At 49.0% G+C, this 17767-nt stretch overlaps 1 protein-coding gene across 1 annotated transcript in view; it reads left to right on the top strand.

Annotated features, from left to right (window-relative positions):
• Positions 1-1601: 1601 nt before the first annotated feature.
• LOC100121418 (nose resistant to fluoxetine protein 6) overlaps positions 1602-17767 on the top strand; it is a 93176-nt gene continuing 77010 nt past the window's right edge. Inside the window, exon 1 of the mRNA XM_031923694.1 lies at positions 1602-1715. Within this exon, the coding sequence (XP_031779554.1) occupies position 1715 (1 nt within the window). The 5' untranslated portion in view covers positions 1602-1714. The remainder of the gene's footprint in view (positions 1716-17767) is intronic.

A 17767-nucleotide genomic window follows, 5' to 3' on the forward strand; every position in this document is an offset into this window, starting at 1 on the left:
ATTCGAAATTGCGCCGCCGCGTGTATCTCGACTCTGGCATCTCGCTTAGATATCTCTACGCGCACACTGGCGCAGAGTGTACACATATACATATGCAGCATGTATATCGGGAGAGAGAGAGAGAGAGAGAGAGAGAGAGAGAGAGAGAGAGAAGTTGCGCGCGCGGCACAGGGCAAGGACACTCGCGCCAAGACCGGAGGCAGCTCTCCGTTGGGTCGTTGATCTGCCTCCTAGCGCTCTGGCTCTCTCTCTCTCTCTCTCTTTCGCGCGCGCGCGCGCTCTTGCTGCTATACAGAGCGCATTCATCGCGCGGTGCAACAGCCCGTATACTAGCTAGGTATATGCTATACGGCTTTTATACGCCGCGCGCTTTATTTATATATATATTATTTACTCTGCTTGCGCTAGTGCTACCTGCGCGCGCGCGAGCCGCAAGATTTCCCAGAAGGGCGAGTTCGTACACACCTGGCTCTCGGAAGTGCCGTGCGGCTGTGCTAAGCACTACTCGGCGTCGAGTGCATAGATGTACACACGCGCGTATCTGATGGTTCGATGATTGATTGCCGATCGCGTCATCGGAGAATCAAAACAGTTCTGGACTGACTTTTCCTCCACTGCTTGAACTTCTAGTGTCCGGCTATCGAAGATAGGTGGCGCGTACGGACTTCTTCATTTTCCTCATCGCAATGGAGCGTCTCGATTCGTTGGTGTAAATAGCGGAGCGTGCTACTGCGTCTAAACTGCCTTATTCGGGCCTGCTGCTTGAGCTGCTCATGCTGTATTTCTTCCTATCTTCTATTTTGGCTTTGGCCTTTCCCCGATTTTCCGCCGCTTGCCCTTTCACCCTCGAGACGAGTCGATTTTAATTTATCATCGTGCTGTTCCAAAAGCGTTGCGTAATGCCTCGCTAAAATATCACATTACGCGACGGTAAAGGATACGTTTATGGATCTCTCTTTGCGCAACGGCAATGGGAGAAAGGGCGGTTAAAAATTACGCTTAGAATTTGCGGGAGAGAGAGTTATGTCTGCCGTACATACATCCATATGCATAAGCATCGTTTCATTTCGCTCGTATATAGCACTCACACTTACACGTGCATATAGTGGTTGAATGCACTTCCAGAACTTTATATATGCTTCGACGCTGCAGTTGCTACGCGAGATAATGCGCACCTGCGTTATAAAAATTTAGAAGCCGTGTCGTACTTATATGAACAAAAAATAAAATAACCGCGGGAGATTAGGATATTATGATATTATTTATACGCCTTCGGTTTTTTCCGATCGTACATCTTAATGCCGCTAGAGCATTATAGAGAGCTCCGCGGTTTAATGACCATGAATGCGACTAACTTTAGCTGAATAACGAGCCACCTTAGAGCCATTGCACGATTACTGCATTAACGTTTAATGGGATCGTCTCATTAGCCATATATGCGGTTCCGATACGCGTGTGTATACCCTGCACGCGCCAAACGTATGGGGCTAATACGACCTTTAAATTGCCCCGGTCCTTTTAGGATACCACTTTAATTATATAATAATATCGAGAGCTGGGTGTATAAATACGTATATTAAACGTCCCATACTCAAAGGTCTTTGGCGAAAAGTGGGATCTTCGAAGTGACGAGTGTCACCTGCCGGCGTCGTTCGTCGTGGAACCTGTCGATCATAACTCTTCACCCTGATGCGCGTATATTGCAGCCGCCACAAGTAAGTGTTTTTCTCGTAAACGTATATAAGCAAACAACCTCATTCCGATAAACACACCGCACTCGGTATAAATCTCTCTCAATATACACGCCGTACACAGGTGCGCGCGAGGCGACAAAGAAAGAGAGAGAGAGAGAGAGAGAGAGAGAGAGAGAGAGAGAGAGAGAGAGAGAGAGAGAGAGAAAGACACCGCAGATCCCGCAAGAATGTCACGCAAAACAAATCTCATCTGCTCATCTTCACGCAGCGAGTAGAGTGTGCGCGCGCCGCAAATTCGCAAATAAATATTCTAACTGTGCAGCGGCAGTAGTCCCTCTCTCTCTCCCGGCTATTATAAAAGCGAAGAGGAGGATGAGACTCGCGTATACACTCGGGACAAATAATCGTTACGGGATTCGCTCTCAAGAAAGAGAGAGAAAATGACGAGGCTCTCGGCGTGCGAGAGAGACTCACTCTCGCACCAAGGGTATAGCTGATAGAGAGCTGCGCTGGCCGTTAAAAGCGAGCAACGCCCAAGTTCCGGCAGCGCGCTTAATCTCTCTCTCTCTCTCTCTCTCTCTCTCTCTCTCTCTCTCTCTCTCTCTCTCTCTTATTCGAACGGTACACACCGTGGCCAGTCGAGAGAGGAGTCGTCTCCGCGCGCGCGAGTGTCGCGTGAGCCATTTTACACTGGCGTGCATTAAGCCCCGGCGGCTTAGTCGGCGAGTCTCTCGATAGAGACAGACTTCCGCCATGTCGTACACACCCGCACACCCCGGGTTAAATTGGCATGAAGCGTGACCATTGTCCGGCGCGTATCGCGTTTTAATTGCTATCGCGCCGAGGGACCGTGATGCCCCGTACCGTTCTTTTCCCCGCCGCGTCCTTCCGCGTATACCTGTATACACGACGAGAGCCATAGTCGCGAGGGGACACATGCGCGAAGAATCTCGCCGCTGCTGCTGCTGTCGTGAGGAAGCGTTTTATTTTCGCGGGTAACGTCCATGAAGTTGCGCAATGATAATGGCCGGGGCTGGTTTCTTGTGTGCTTTGTTTGGAGTTACGCTGCGGGGGATTCGCGATGATTCGGCGAAAGCGTCGCCTCGGCTAATTTATTCAGAGAATATTTATAGCTAGGAATCGCGCTATTTCGAGTTTCTTCTCAGGAGGCTCAACGCGGCTCTCCGGAACATTCTTGTTAGGCTTTTGAAGGATATAATCGATAAACGCGCCGATGATAAGATTCAGGTTCTGGGCATTATCCCGCGCGCGAGCACATGGCCGATAGGAGTAAAAAGACTCGTGATTGATATATCGACTAGAGGGCTCTATGCGATACACACACACACACACACACATACACACACCTTCGAGGAGATAAACGCCGCCGCCGCAGCCGCCATAACCGGCCACATCCTTTTCCTCGGCCCCGCTGCTGACGGGATCAGGTTCTAATTTCAATGTTTCACTATGCGCAGTCCTGGGAGTAATGCACCCACGGACCGAGCGAGACTATTATATCAAAGCGCCGGATAATCTCCAAATGAATTTAAATAACTCGTGCGCTAGCCGCGTCCAGGCGGGGAGTAGGCTTATACGGAAAGGATCACGCGCGGGATAGATCTTCGTTATGTGGAGCAATTTACCGATAAGTATACCGTTTTGCTTAATAACCGCTGCTTTTTATTGAGAGACGCGCGCGAGAGTGGGCTTGAATGCGCGTGATTTATTAATTGTATACGCGCGCACGCGCCCATTAATCGACGAAAATAGCGAGGATTCCGGAAAGCGGTTATTATTCGCTGCGGTATATGGAGAACGCGAACGCAACAGTTGTTAGAATTTCACATTCTCAGCACGTTGAGTGAGATATGGTCCCCCTTCGTACGGTCATTGATATCACCGGCGAGAAGCAGTGGTATAAACTTTTCGATTAATTTGATTTAACAGCGTATTAGTTTTAATATCTGGCCGAGAACTTCCCGGTGTATTAGAGATAGTCAAGGTACGTTAATCGCGATTTAATTACAGGTCTCCCGTAATATAAGCGTTATCGATAACGTCCAAGTTCCCGTAGAAGATTGCGCAGTCAAAATAAACTATTTCTCCTATTTCGGTGAGAAAAAAGAAACGAATAAAGCGAAGATCTAACCGCGATACGCCGCGCGTATAAAAACGCATCGATCACCCGAGAAAAAGTCCAGCCGCGGCATTTCGAAATGTCATAAAACCACGCGCACCAATCGATCCAGATCGATCAATGCACCCGACCGCAAGCGAGAGAGAAAGGACGGAAAAGGGCCCGCTCTTTTTCCGGAATGCTCTCACACAATTTTTTTTCTCCTCTATAATGCCCAGACGCGGTCAGTCGAGTCACCTCGAGAGACTGCGGCTCTCGAAGGCTATGAATATTCTCGGAAGCGAAAATTCCGCTCCGAATCGCTTAACGGTCTGCGCCTCGCCGCTCCATCAGTCTCGAGCCCGTACGCCCCCGCCGTTTCGTCGCGCCATTAATTTACCGACTCGGCTGTTTGCCCAGACTACGCGCGATTTGCCTATACACTACTACATTCGCTGACTTTGCTTCGATGGAGGATGACACTCCAAACACAGATCGGATGAGTAATTGGGCTTTTGACATTTCGAGTGTAGTAACGGTCGACGCCGCTGCAGTAGCGCGAATTTTTTGCCGCTTATCGCGTAGGATGATTGTTCGGATGTATTCGCGCAACGGTACAGCGCACTCTCGTAGCTCTCGTGTTGATTTTATCCTCGATGAAATAATGGTTTTCGGATAAATTATATCGACCGTTAAGACGACACGTATTATTAATCCGAATGTAACAGTCTCTCGTCTATTAATTAGCGGCTGAGCCCACCGCGGGAGATCTAGAGCCATATACCCGTGAACCGTTCTCCGAAAGACCGAGAGCCGCATTCCCGAAAGCAGATCACCTGCGCCGCGAGCAGCCCCGTTATCGCCCCGGTAATTGTTACAAAATTCGAGCAGTGCCCTTATCTCGAGCCGCTCATCTCGCGCCTGCCCTCACACACACACACGGGCGTAGACCGAATCCTCCTTCCCTAATCTAATTAAGAGAAGAAAAAAAGACGCGCTCTCCTCTCGCCGCCGCAGTTGCTGTATACACACACACACACACACACATATATATATATATATATATATATATATATATATATACACTGCTCGTCGGTTCGGAAGACAAAGTGTGAGAAAAGGAGGCGCAGCTCTCGCGGAAAAGGCCTTGAGGGTATACGCAGCACACGCATACATATATCCTGCACAAAGGCGAGATTCTCAGAGTATAGAGCTCGGCCGTGTGTGTATGTGTGTGTGTGTGCTGCAGCGTGCACTTCCCTCGACTGCCGAGGCAATTAGCATGTAATAATCCTGCAAGTTCATTAGCTGGCCCTTTGTTCGACTCGAGCTCGCTCGCGCGCGCTGGCTTCCTCCTCCCTCTTTTCAGCGTGTATACGTATATAATAATATGCCGTTGCTGAACTCGGCAAATAGAAAATTAATTCCTCCGTGCGGTAGCCGTGTGCACGATGAGCCATCGATTATTTTGTGCGCGCTGCGCAGGGAAGAGAGAAGAGACTCCGTTAGCGGGATTCACTGGTTACTGTTACGTCATTTGCAAAGCATCACGAAAATCACTTTTACCTAGGTGTCCGAGCGTTGGCGCTCGCGCGCGTGTGTCGTGTGTCGAGAGGAGGCTGCAGCTCGCGCGTGTGCCAGCCCCGAGATTGCACCCGCTGCTTTCACTAGGTTGTCCGAGTGGTTGATAGTTGAGGTGAGGAGAGAGAGAGAGAGAGAGAGAGAGAGACTTGTCGAAACTGTGCATCTTTGGAGGGACGCTGGTGAATGTGTGCGTGGATTGAGCTTTCGTAAGAGCTGAGTGCTGATGAATTGTTGCGATTATGCCGTTGCTGTGGGAAGTCGTGCTGGGAGATATTAATTGCTGTGATGTATTAGTGTCGCTGGAAATTATTGTTTCTTGAATAATTCATAATTTTCGAATATTCTTGATTTTCATTCATTTATAAAACAACGTGCCTGTATCGATTTCAAAACAGTCTTGCTTGGCTTATTTCGGTCTCTCAAATTATAACTGCTCGAATGACAGCTCTGTCCGATGTCACTCATAGATAAAGTCGCTTGTCGTCCAAGAAAGTTTTCAAAATTTCTATCTTTGATATCTTCTATCTATTTTGTAAAATTTAATTTTTCATCTTATTCCTTACAAAAACACCATTCTTGAAAGCAAAAAAAAAACTTTTTTCAAGCGACGAAATGAATCACACTCTGCCTCACCTCATTCCTCAAATTCGACGCAAGCCATAATTAAAGCCCAACTCCACTCTCCGCGTTATTATCTTGGAACCCCGGCGCTGAGCATGAAACGTCGTAAAACCTATCAATAATCTTCACGCGAGGTGTCAACAAAAAAAGCCACACACACACGCGTCCACTTAACTCCACGCATAGCTTCGTGTATAATCAGGAGAGAAACGTACCGCCCTCGATTGCGTAATTCAATGATCGTTCCGGGTTGAGCGCTCGCTGAAATTGCCCGAAATCTTCTTCGCTCTACTCCGCCGCATCCCCCTCCGCTTCATCTATAATAACAGACGGCAGAGCCAGAGCGAGAGAGCCTCATGCGCGCTGCATAAACGGCTATTCGTGCGCGAAGCCGACTCTCCTCGGCGCATATTTTCGAAATCGTGTGCGGCCTGCATCACACGGACAGGTATAGCGCTGCAGTATGCGGAGCCGCGCACTGCACACAAACGCTAAAAGGGCAGCGGCTCGTGTGTAAAGAGCGGCCGAGTGCGTGTGTGTTTGTGATGTAACGCAATCAAAAATCGAGAAATCCAAACGGAACTCGAGATTCCACCAGTCCGTATACTGCATATCTGTCCGTGTGTATTCACACACAAGACACTCGGGCCGCGGGCTGCAGGCGGAGCGAGTCAACCGGTTTTCATAGATTAGAGAGCACTCTAGGAGCAGTCTCCTCTCCCAGCGTATCCATGCAAGAGCGAGCTTTTCCGTCCGGCGATACAGATATATATATATATATATATATATATATATATATATATATATATATGTGTGTGTGTGTGTGTGTGTGTGTGTATACGCGATTGCGGCGAGTAATAATACACAGCCGCGAGTCGTAAAGAAGGAGCAGCCGCGAGAAAAAACGCGCGCAGCCATACAGCCCGCGTGTAAATCGCAGCTCGTATAGCAGCAACGTCCATTCGAATCAAGCCGGGCCGTAAAGTCTCGTGTGCTGTGTGTCTCTCGACGAGTATATGCAATCGCCACGCGTCAATAATCCTCTCGGCCGCTCTCCGCGGGATAGTTGGAAAACTAGTCCCGCCGAGGCGAGAATCTGGTCGTATAATGCGCCCACGACTGTCTTCGTTTCTCGATAAAGCGCTTTTTCCCCCCGAGGGAGGAGGTGTCGGCCGGACATTCGTATACCGTTCATTTTTCGAAATTTCTCTTCGCTCCTGCCGAGGCTGGTTTATGCTTTTACTGTATATTTTGACGCGCGCGAGAGAGAAAGATGCCGACCGACGTTTAATTGCCGGTTGGCTGCAGCGCCGCGCGGCTATCTGGCACCTGCTGGTATTTTTACCTAGAAGAGAGACGCGTGGCTGCGATGCCGGAGTTTTACGGCGAGCTATCGGGAATGATGAAGAGTTTAACTGCGCTTTTTTATGAAATTTTTCCGAAGCGCATTCTTCGCTCTCTTATACCGACGCCCGCCGCTTTAATTGCCTCGATCTTACATTGCTGACAAATTTCGAATTCCTATACGTGTAAATACCGCGATGATCGATTTATACCATAACTTTTTGAATACACATCGTATACTTCGCATGTGTAAACAAAACGCTTCCGCGTAGGTCATAAAGCTGGATTTTTAATTGGCCTCCGTATGAAGCTTCTAATGTCAAGGTTGATCTTTCGCAGCTGGCAATCAAAATGCTGTTATTCCTCCGCGCACGCGTTGCGGAGACTGCGCGAGCCACAAAGATGCATTGTTGTATCTGGGAAGCAGCTCGCGCTGCAGCTCGGATGTATAAAGCGGCTGCAGAGCGCATGCTAATTCGAAGCCGCTAAACGTAACCGTTATCTACAGTGCGGCGTCAGGCGTTATTTTGATGAACCATCTCGTACGGGAGCATCGACAAACGACGCGCGGGACTCTAATAACTCGTCGTAAAAATCATCGGCGCTGCTTTTTGTTTGCATAAAAGTTTTACGAGTCGTCGTTATTTGCGATGCTATCGACTTAATGAGCTATCGGGAAAGCACTTTGCTCGCGCGGTTCCATCTTTTCTTCGTCGCCTATACCAGATTTTAACTATACTCTCCGCGAACACGGGCACATTCACTTGGCCATTGTGTATTATGGTTCCGCGTAAACATCAACACCGATCTTGCTAATCAATTCTCCGGAAAGCGGATTAATCAACATTGGGGAGAGAAACTTCATCGCACACTCAGACACTCGAGAGCCTCCTTCGCTTAACAAACGGCCTCCTTCACTCTCTCCCACACGAGTTTCGCGCACTGTTTACCGATATATTCCGCAAACTCAACCGGGAACAACGAAATGCCCTGTACCCAGGCGCTAAACGTACATAACCCCGCAGCGGTGCTGCGCTCGCGGAATTCGCAACGATGTTCTTCCCCCTCCCCTACTCCTCCGCGCGCGCTTGTATTATGTATATGCACTCTTATTCCGCTGTGCTCTTCCGGAGCAGCGGATCGTCGCTCGCTCCGGGCCATAAATTCCCTGGGGCAATATGTAATATCGTTGGACGATGGACGACCGCCGGCCGGAGACTTCCGCCTGTGCAGAAGAACTGTTTTCGCTGTGTTCGAGGGGGGCGTCCACGCCGAGCTCGGATTATTTATATCTAATGGAGATGGACGGATGTGTGTGTGTGTGGGGACTCTGAGTTTCGCTATTAAATTGCAGAGAAAACGCGAGGAATTCGAGGAAGCGGAAAAACACAGGCTGGATCGGGGTACCGTACGCTCAAAAAGCGCCTTATCTATACCGCTCATTAGGCGAAATAAAAAAGAGTCAACATCGCGGGATCCCACGTATAAAACGAGAAACCGCGAATCCTTTCAAAAAAAAAAAAAAAAAATACACCCCCGTACACTCTCAGCTTCTCGTGCAATTTATTATCCGACAAAAAGAGGAGGCGCTCACTGAAATTGCACACATACGTGGTGCAGTTCCACTCACACACACACACACAAGCCCCCGAAAAAAGGCCGCAACACGTGAAAAGTCGTGCGCCGCCGCGCGGCAATAACAACGTGTATTTCTCGTATAATAGCTTAACTGCAGGAGCCGCGGAGTCTCTATATATAAGAGAAGCAGCAGCGGCTATAGAGCGGCCGCGCGCGAGTATAGGGAAAGAGACGGCGCGGAGAGTGACGAGGATCTCCCCGGCTCTCGGGAGCGTAGATGTGGAACGGCGGATAGCGCGATATACAGTTACCTTGACACGACAACGACGCATCCTTGCTCTTGCTGCGGTGGATATGCCTCGTCGTCGCCGCTGGAAAGAGATATAGCGACGCACGCGCACCGAGGAGCGATATCAAGGGCGTCGAAGGAGGTCGCTTATTACGATTATCAATACGTATTTATGCTACCACTCTCGGACACGCGCGCGCGTGCGCATGTATGAGAGAAACTTCGCACTGCGGTCAGACACTCGGCTTCCTTCTCTTCCGACGCGTATTCCACATACGAAACTAGGCGAGCAGACTACCACCACTACTACTGCCAGCAGTCGTATAGGAGTTATAAGCGCGGGAAATTTACATCGCCGGCATCTCCAATTTACTTCTCAATCGCGCCTGCGCTTATAACCGATTTCTCGCGCGCGATCGTGCCGAGCGCGTTATAATTTTAGCCGAGAGTAGGTGAGCGTTTGGTTGAATTATGCACGTGAGATATTGCGCCGCGTTTTGTCGTCGATATAACGCTTGTATATAACGAGGGATTCCGCATTGCCCCGCGCGACAAAGTAATTTACTCGCGCTCGAGGTTTCAGGGCTATTTTCGCGGTGTTGTCGGTTTTTATCATATACGTATCGGCGCAGGTTACACGCGAGAGGGAGAAAATATCGCGGAACACGAGCTTTTGATGGTCGGATACAAATTCAGGTGCACACGAGCCTACGGGCGCATGAGAAAGACTTTATTCTAATAGCTATTACGGGAGCGCAGCGGCGGCGAAATAGATAACTCAGCCGTGAGCGCGCGTAAATTAAATGTAACATTGAACTTTATGTTACGGCTGTATAATTATGTAATTTTGAATCTCGCATCATGCGCTAGCGTACAGCTCTCTCACGTGTATATAATATAATGCTTCTGCAGGTATACGCGAGTATAATTTATGCGCAGGAGTAGCGATATTCTGAAAAATAGCGATACCCTCGTTTCTCTCCCCCACCGCGCGCGCATCGACATCTAAATCTCGCGAGCGCGCGATATATCAGCCGCAGGAATCTGCGCAGCTCTCGGTATGCGCGTACGAGGAAAAAGTGGCGGGATTTTTGAATCCCAACCTGTTCTCGCACGCACGCACACACGCTCCAGATACACCGCCGCAGGACTAGAAGGAGAGAGCAGTCCAAGGATAGATGATCGATAGAGGCTATCTGCGAATGTTTATCGGCAGCGCGAACAGCGCTCGACACGCCGTGTATACCGGCGTAGTCGGCCTGGCCAAAAGGGTCTGGGCCGTCATAGATTTATCGGAAGCACAGGCTAAAACTCTCTCGGCAACGTCCTCGTTAAGGTTGTTTCACTACCACATAGCGCGCGGCAGCGAGGAGAGGGAAAAGAAGGAGGCTAGTACGTACGCGCCGAGGGGATAACGGTTCAAACGAGCTGTGATGCCAGTGACACCTAAATCTAAAATGGCCATGGGGGTCGTCTCTCTCTCTCTCTCTCTCTCTCTCTCTCTCTCTCTCTCTTTCGCTCGGTTTTAATGATACGTGCGCCGCCTCCGCGTATATGGCTCGGCAGAGACGAGCCGACGACCACAGCGCGCTCCGCTTCTCGCGAATCTCGTCTCGATTTACCTACGTGTGTCCGTCTAAAATCGAGGGGCTTAATACGGAGGAGTGCACGTGGCTATCCGTGTGTGAGAAAATGAGCGCCGACGACGACGAAACTGGCGCATGTGCTGTATGTGGGCCGGTGGATATGCGGGAGTAGTCGGCCGAGTAAAAGTCGTTTTTGGCTTGCGCGACGATAAGAGCGCGCGGCGGCGGGCCTCGAGAGGTGAGTAAGTCATAACGGCATTCCGTGGCTTTTTTTACAGCGGCGCAACAGGTCGCTCCTATCTGATATGATAGCACATGCGTATCTCCGGCGGGATCGTTGGATTTATCGATGCGTGAATCGATGCGCTTCGTTAATGCAGGACGCGACGCGCGCTTTATATAGTCGCGGGTGCCATTATATTAGATCCTATCGATATGCAAGCACGCGGTTAATCGTTATTGTACTGCACATAAACCCGCGATGATGCGCGTGGAAATCGCTTAATTCGGCTCTCTGTGGCGCCTAATCGTGTTTGTACTCGCGACGTGGCGTGTATTCCGAATGGGAATTAATTTCGCCTCCTATTAGAGACGCCTGATAAATGGCTATAGCTGTGTTGTTTGAGAAAAATTTGTTGAGTAATAACAACAATAATAATGCGTCACGCGCGAAACAAATAAACCGCATCAGTTCCCGCGCGAGCGCCGGCGTGGGCGATCGATCACCATAATACCTCCGATACATAACTCTGTCTTGGGCCAAACTTTATCATTACACGCGAGAGGAAGAGAGAGAGAGAGAGAGAGAGAGAGAGAGAGAGAGAGAGAGAGAGAGAGAGAGAGAGATAGAGAACAGTCTGCACTTACGCAATACACACACACACACATACACACACGCAGAGGGTTGTAATTAATGGTATCTCGAAATTAATATCGCTAATTGGAAAGTTAATAGAGCCGTCGCAAGAATAATCATCATCGGCGAGGAATTAAGTTCCCCGGAGCTATCCATTACAATGTACTACGACGTGCTACCTTTTTCTCTCTCCCCGGTGTATTACATAAAAGTGCAGCAGCGAAGGGCCGATTAGTCAAGGAGCAGCATCAGCTGCGGACGGGAAGCAAAGAACACCGCAGCGGACCCCACACTCGTCGCTTTTTGTATAATACCGCTGCACACAACTCCGCGCTCATCATCCGCTTAATTAACAATAGAGCTAGCCCGCACCTTTGGTAAAAATGAAAAGGGTTATTGATAGATCGAGCAAGACTCTCTATTTGCTTCGTTTGGGTATAAATTACACATTGAACGAGCGACGCCGCTCTATTCTGGAAATTGCAGCCCCCTTCCCTCTCTTTCTTCCCGAGGATGAAATACCGAGAAGAAGAAGAAGAAGAGGCAACGGCCGCTTCGATTTCACGTTCACTTTATATTTCCATGATCGCTTTCTCGGGAGAAGAGCCTCTTGTGTATACGGATAATACATCTCGCGCGCGCCCGCGGAATTGCTCGCGCACAAAGAAGAGGGGAGCTCGCGCTTTTTATGGATCAATCGCCGATAGAATTTCCGAGAAGCCAGTGAGGAACTGCTGCTGCTGCTGCCGCGGGAGAGAGTATACGTAGGGGCTGGAAAAAAAAGACATAGGGAAACGCGCGAGAGTTTCCTTGATACGAGCTCGTTTTCCGCACGCAGATGATTTTTCGGATCGGCTTCATTATTTGCATCCTCCCGGCTACGATGCTTCGATATTTAATGGCGCGCATGCCTGTGCAGGGTGTATAACCTCAAAATATTATACGCGTATTTATAGCTTCTTTAAAAAAATACCGCGAGCTTCCTGTATTGAACTTTATGGTCACTTAATAACGTCGAGAGAGCTTCAAAGGAAAGAAAGCAAGAAAATCTCTCTAAAAACGATATTCCGTGCAAGTTAATTAAATCCAGCTTCTTGCGAACACCCCCAATCCGGTAAAAAACATCATCGGCATTCTACCCGCACGGACCTCCGCGGTAATGGACTTTTTTTATTCCTCGCGCGGCCGATTCGACGACCATCCCTTTTTTACAACACAGATTACGCGCGCACGCTGTATAGAAACGCAAGTAGAATTTTCTAGGCGGCAGTCGCGGAATGTCCCTCTCGCCGAAGCTGTCAATTATTTAGATTTACGATTTTCTGCGAGTGGTAATGCCGCCACCGCTTCCTTCTGCAAAGATGTGTGTGCGTCCGCGCACATGTACACACGTTTACACGTCGGACTGCTGCGCAGCCGTAGCATTGTGCCGCAGCCGGTAAATAGCTACACCCACGAACATAACTGTACCGGCTCGAGAGACATTTAACATACGGACATACGTGCCTCGAATAGAGCCAGCCGCTGCTGCTGCATCCCAGGAGGCTTGTTTTGACTTTGAGCTTCGCTGCTTATTACCTCTGTTCCTCTTGTTACGCGCCTGGCGCTGATTGCCTACTCGCAGTTTTCCGCTTATAGTTTTTGCACTCTCGCGATTCGTAATTGAAAAGTTGCATTGTGCGTCGCGCGGATCATAAGTTGCGCATATTGTGTGCGAGTGTGTGTTTGTTTTATTTTTCGGAGGAAACTGGATCTCGCAGCAGCGGTTAGAAAATAGACTCGAGAAAACACGTTTTAGTCGCGTATGAACGCGCGACCGATAAGGTTTTCTCTCTCTTTCTCGCGCGATCGGGTCCCGGAATCTTAATTTCGATCGGAAATTGTTACTTACGGCATCAGATATGCATACGTTCATACAGTCGCGGGGTATATCGAGAACCTGTAAATTATCTGATTTGAGAGCAATTAAACGCACGCATATCGGCTGCTATTTCGTAGCCGCGCCGAAGCTACATTTCAACTTCGTCCGGCAATTAAACACGCGGTGATGGAAAAACGACGAAAACAACCGGTAAAAAAATCAATACGCGTTCGATATCGCAAAAAGCTGTGACTCGATTATTCGCGCTCCTTCTTCATCATAATAGCCCTGAGAGAGAGAGAGAGAGAGAGAGAGAGAGAGAGAGAGAGAGAGAGAGAGAGCAGCACATGCTCCCCCGATCAAAATAAGTAAGCCAAATATCTCATTAAGCCCGACGGCGTCATTACGCTTCATTGATTTGTTGTACATGTATATACAGCCTATCGGGTATAGCTAGCTAGCTAGAGAGGAAAAAAGCTGATTGACCAGGTCGCGATATAACCGTCCGGAGTCACGAGGGTTCGCCGCTTCGAAAAAAATACCCCGCGCCGAGATATATGGGTTAGACGTCGTCGCTCTCGCGAGCCCCATAAGTCTCCTAATCGACATCACGACGTTATAGACTTTCGAGAGATACGCTTCTATTCCCGCGATATCTGCGCACACGTTACGGAGGAGCGCTTTCTGCCGATCCCTCTTCGTGTCTTATACATACATACCCGCGGTATACCCCCACACTCTATACATACATATCCATACAGCAGAGCGATGGTCTGGAGAGTATTTTTCATGCCGAATGCGAGAGGGAGAGAAGAAAGCGCATCGAACAAAAGGAGGCGATTGACAGAAGGCTATCTTCGATTGGTAATTGCCGGCAAACGGGGTAAACCGCGCTCGCGCGCGCGAATTCCCGCAGTGGACTCGGCATATGCGAGATCGCCGCGGTTATTATATATCGACGGCGCATCGATATGGCACCCGGGTTATAGGGTCAGAGGGTCAGATGATCTCGGAGAGGAGTCAGTCCCATGGTTTATTTTTACCGTCAGGGGAATGTATCGCTTTTTTTCTCGCGAGTCACGACTCGTCCTGCAGCAGCAGACGTAATACTAATCCTATACTGATGACGACGACGACGACGATGCTGGGATTACGAAAACCGTATGCAAGATCGTAATCCGCGACGAGGAATCTCCAAATAATGTGCGTGTATTGCACTTCTTCTCGCGGAATAATCGAAAATCCACGCGCGCAGCAATGCAGCCGCAGTATAATTTGATGCCGATAGTAAACTCAGGGCTTCCATCATAAAAGCCTTACAGCGAGATATTCTCAGAGCCAACACGACGATCGGACGAACAAAAAGTAATCAAATGAAATTTACCTCTCATCTCCTCCTCGTGTATCTGTATTATATACTCGGCCATTGTCTTTTTAGATCTTTCTGGACCCCATATACGCCATCCCTTCGGAGAGACGCTTATCTCTCGGCGAATTGCATAGATATAGGCAGTTCTCCTATAAGAACTGATGCTGCTGTGCCTTAAACCCTTAAACACACACACACATGCGCGTGAGTGACAATACATTCGAATAAAATCGCGTACATTCTATTTTTACAGCGAGAGACCAATTATTATTGACGTGACTTTGCTTTGAATACTTCAAAACTGAACAACATCAAGCTTTCGAAAATTATATGAACTTGATTAAGAATGAATTTGTTGTATTGCTCGTATGAGAAGTCATTTTGCTCTCGATCATTGGACTAGTCTTTCCCGTACTGCTACGAATTTTGAACTTTCTAGTCCTTGACTAGCGGCGATAGGTGGCGCATAGGCAGATTTCGATCTCCCTCGTGAAAATCTGCCTTCCAGTCTAGATGTAGAGGTGTGTCACCAATGCCAAGACAGCTTTGTTAGGCCTGCTGCTTGAGTAGCTCATGTTATAACTGCAACTATACTATATGCAGCATTTAACCCATGTGGACAAAATTTTCGATACTGGGAAAACCCCTAAAATATTCTTTTCTATCAAGTCATATTCCAAAAGCAATTGTCTTTCGGTCTAAGTTCGCAAAGTCTCGATCTTTCCATCATTAATTATCATAGTTTGCTCGATATTCGATCCATCGTCCTATTGCAACGACGCTCAACCCGCGCCTCGTCGAGGTTCGCGGTATAAAGGGCGTTACATCCGGGTTTCGGAATATTTCACGCTGGTAATTTTCCGCCGCATTCCCCGCTGAACTCTGCCGGGGGATAAATATTAATAAACATTGATGAGTTATACGAGCGGATAAATATTCGCGGGTAAATCGAGCTGGATCCGAACGATATAAACAACTCGGCAGGACGTGAAATAAGCTGTGGAAAACGGCGAATACGTATCAGAATCCCAGCCGAAATCCAATTACAAACGCGCGACCAGCACCGTGCAACACAACAAATCTTCTTTCCGGCCGGTGCACGCACGTCTTTTACGGCTCTCGGTTTCGCGAATCGCTTTACATATTGTGCGCGATGCGCCTGCGCGTGAGATCGGAATCCGGGAGCAGATATTGCGCAAGTCAAGCGTAACCCGCTGGGAGAATTTTCATTTCGAATTCATTAGGCGTTATCGCGGCGCAACGGTGCTGTCCACCGCGATTTTTCCCTCGCGGTAGAGAAAACCGTTCTCGATCGAGAGAGAGAGAGAGAGAGAGAGAGAGAGAGAGAGAGAGAGAGAGAGAGAGAGAGAGAGAGAACTATCGAAAGCGCAGATGTGCCAAGTGAAAAGAGTGAGTGCGTGCACTCTATGACGCGAGCGCGCGCGTTGATTATTCGGACGAACGGGATAATGTCGCGCTCGGAGGAAAGTAAATATACAAGGATCGCGTGAGGGGAATGTTATAACGTTCGCGAGGGGAGATTCGAGTTTATCCAGAAAAAAACGAGCACACTTTCGGTTTATTAACGCAATACACACATTTTTCTTCCAAGAAGGTGTTAACAGCTTTCGCGAGAAAGCTGCGCGCAATGACTGCAGGCTTGAAAAGCGCGTCTCTCCCATACGTAAAACCCGATCGCCAGCTCGCATCGCACTCATCACCTCGCGGCACTGCTCTCCCGTGTGCATTACCCTCGTAGGAAACAATGACTCTCCGGCGCGTAAAGTAACGCGCGTTCGCATCGCTCGGCAACATCTTCGAGCTTTTTCCCCTTATGCGCTCATAATAAATACACACGCGACGAGAGAGGCGGCTCTCTCTCTCTCCTCTGTGGGAAGTTGAACTTCCTAGCGACTTTTGCCTTCGGATGAAAAGTCGTGCGAATCCCCGCGCATATATATTGCGTGAGCGCGTTACATAACGCCGCCGCACGGTGTACAGCCGTGTACGTACTTGCGCGCGCAGTAACGAGTTCGTGTATACGCGCTGTGAATCTCCCCCGATGTAAGCTAATATTTTTCTCTCCGCGGGCTTTTCTTGTAGCGAGCGAGCTCCTGCGATGTAAAAGGACTTTTCGTTTTTACGTTGAAACGGCGGGGGGAAGAGAGCAAGTGAGAAAGAGAGGTCGTGTGGCATTGACTTTGACATTCCTTCGGCCGTGAATTACTCCGGGGAATTCGCTCACGTACTCGCTTCGAGAGCTGTTTAGAGAGATGGAGATTCCGCGGTGGTGTCCGTAAATTGCTTTCCGGACACTTTAAATCAGTTCTTTTTTTCTACTGTTCTCTCGGATGAAATCAATTCCCGAACACGATGTCTTACACAAAGAAGCCAGACAATGCGTCATAAACACCTTTGTCCGCGACGCCGCGCAGCGTTTATTACCCCAATTCATTTGCATCTCCGCGCGAACACGAGCCCCCCGAGGATTTACCGTCCGCGGTAATCGACAAGACTCGCAACTAATTGCGCTTATTAAGGCTAACAGAGTCAGCATAATTCTCTCTTCGCGGCTATAGCAGCTTTATTGCGGCTCATTGTCAATGCGAGAGAAAACGGCGCGTGTGTGTATGTGCATAGTAGTTCGCGTGCGCGCTCGCACGGGATTAATGAACGAGGCGTGTAAAGGAGGGAACTTTCCGCGTCCCGTTCTCCGGGCATCTAAACGCCGATGAAACGGTAAACGCGTCGATGCGCGTGGTACACTAGTTGCCAGGATATCGCGCGAATATACATCCGCAGAAGAGAGGAAGCAGAAGCTGCGCGTCTGACTTAACGAGCGCCGAATGATCGCTGAAGGACAGTC

Source organism: Nasonia vitripennis, chromosome 2 (genome assembly GCF_009193385.2).
Source record: "Nasonia vitripennis strain AsymCx chromosome 2, Nvit_psr_1.1, whole genome shotgun sequence".
NCBI classification, from domain to species: Eukaryota; Metazoa; Arthropoda; class Insecta; order Hymenoptera; family Pteromalidae; genus Nasonia; species Nasonia vitripennis.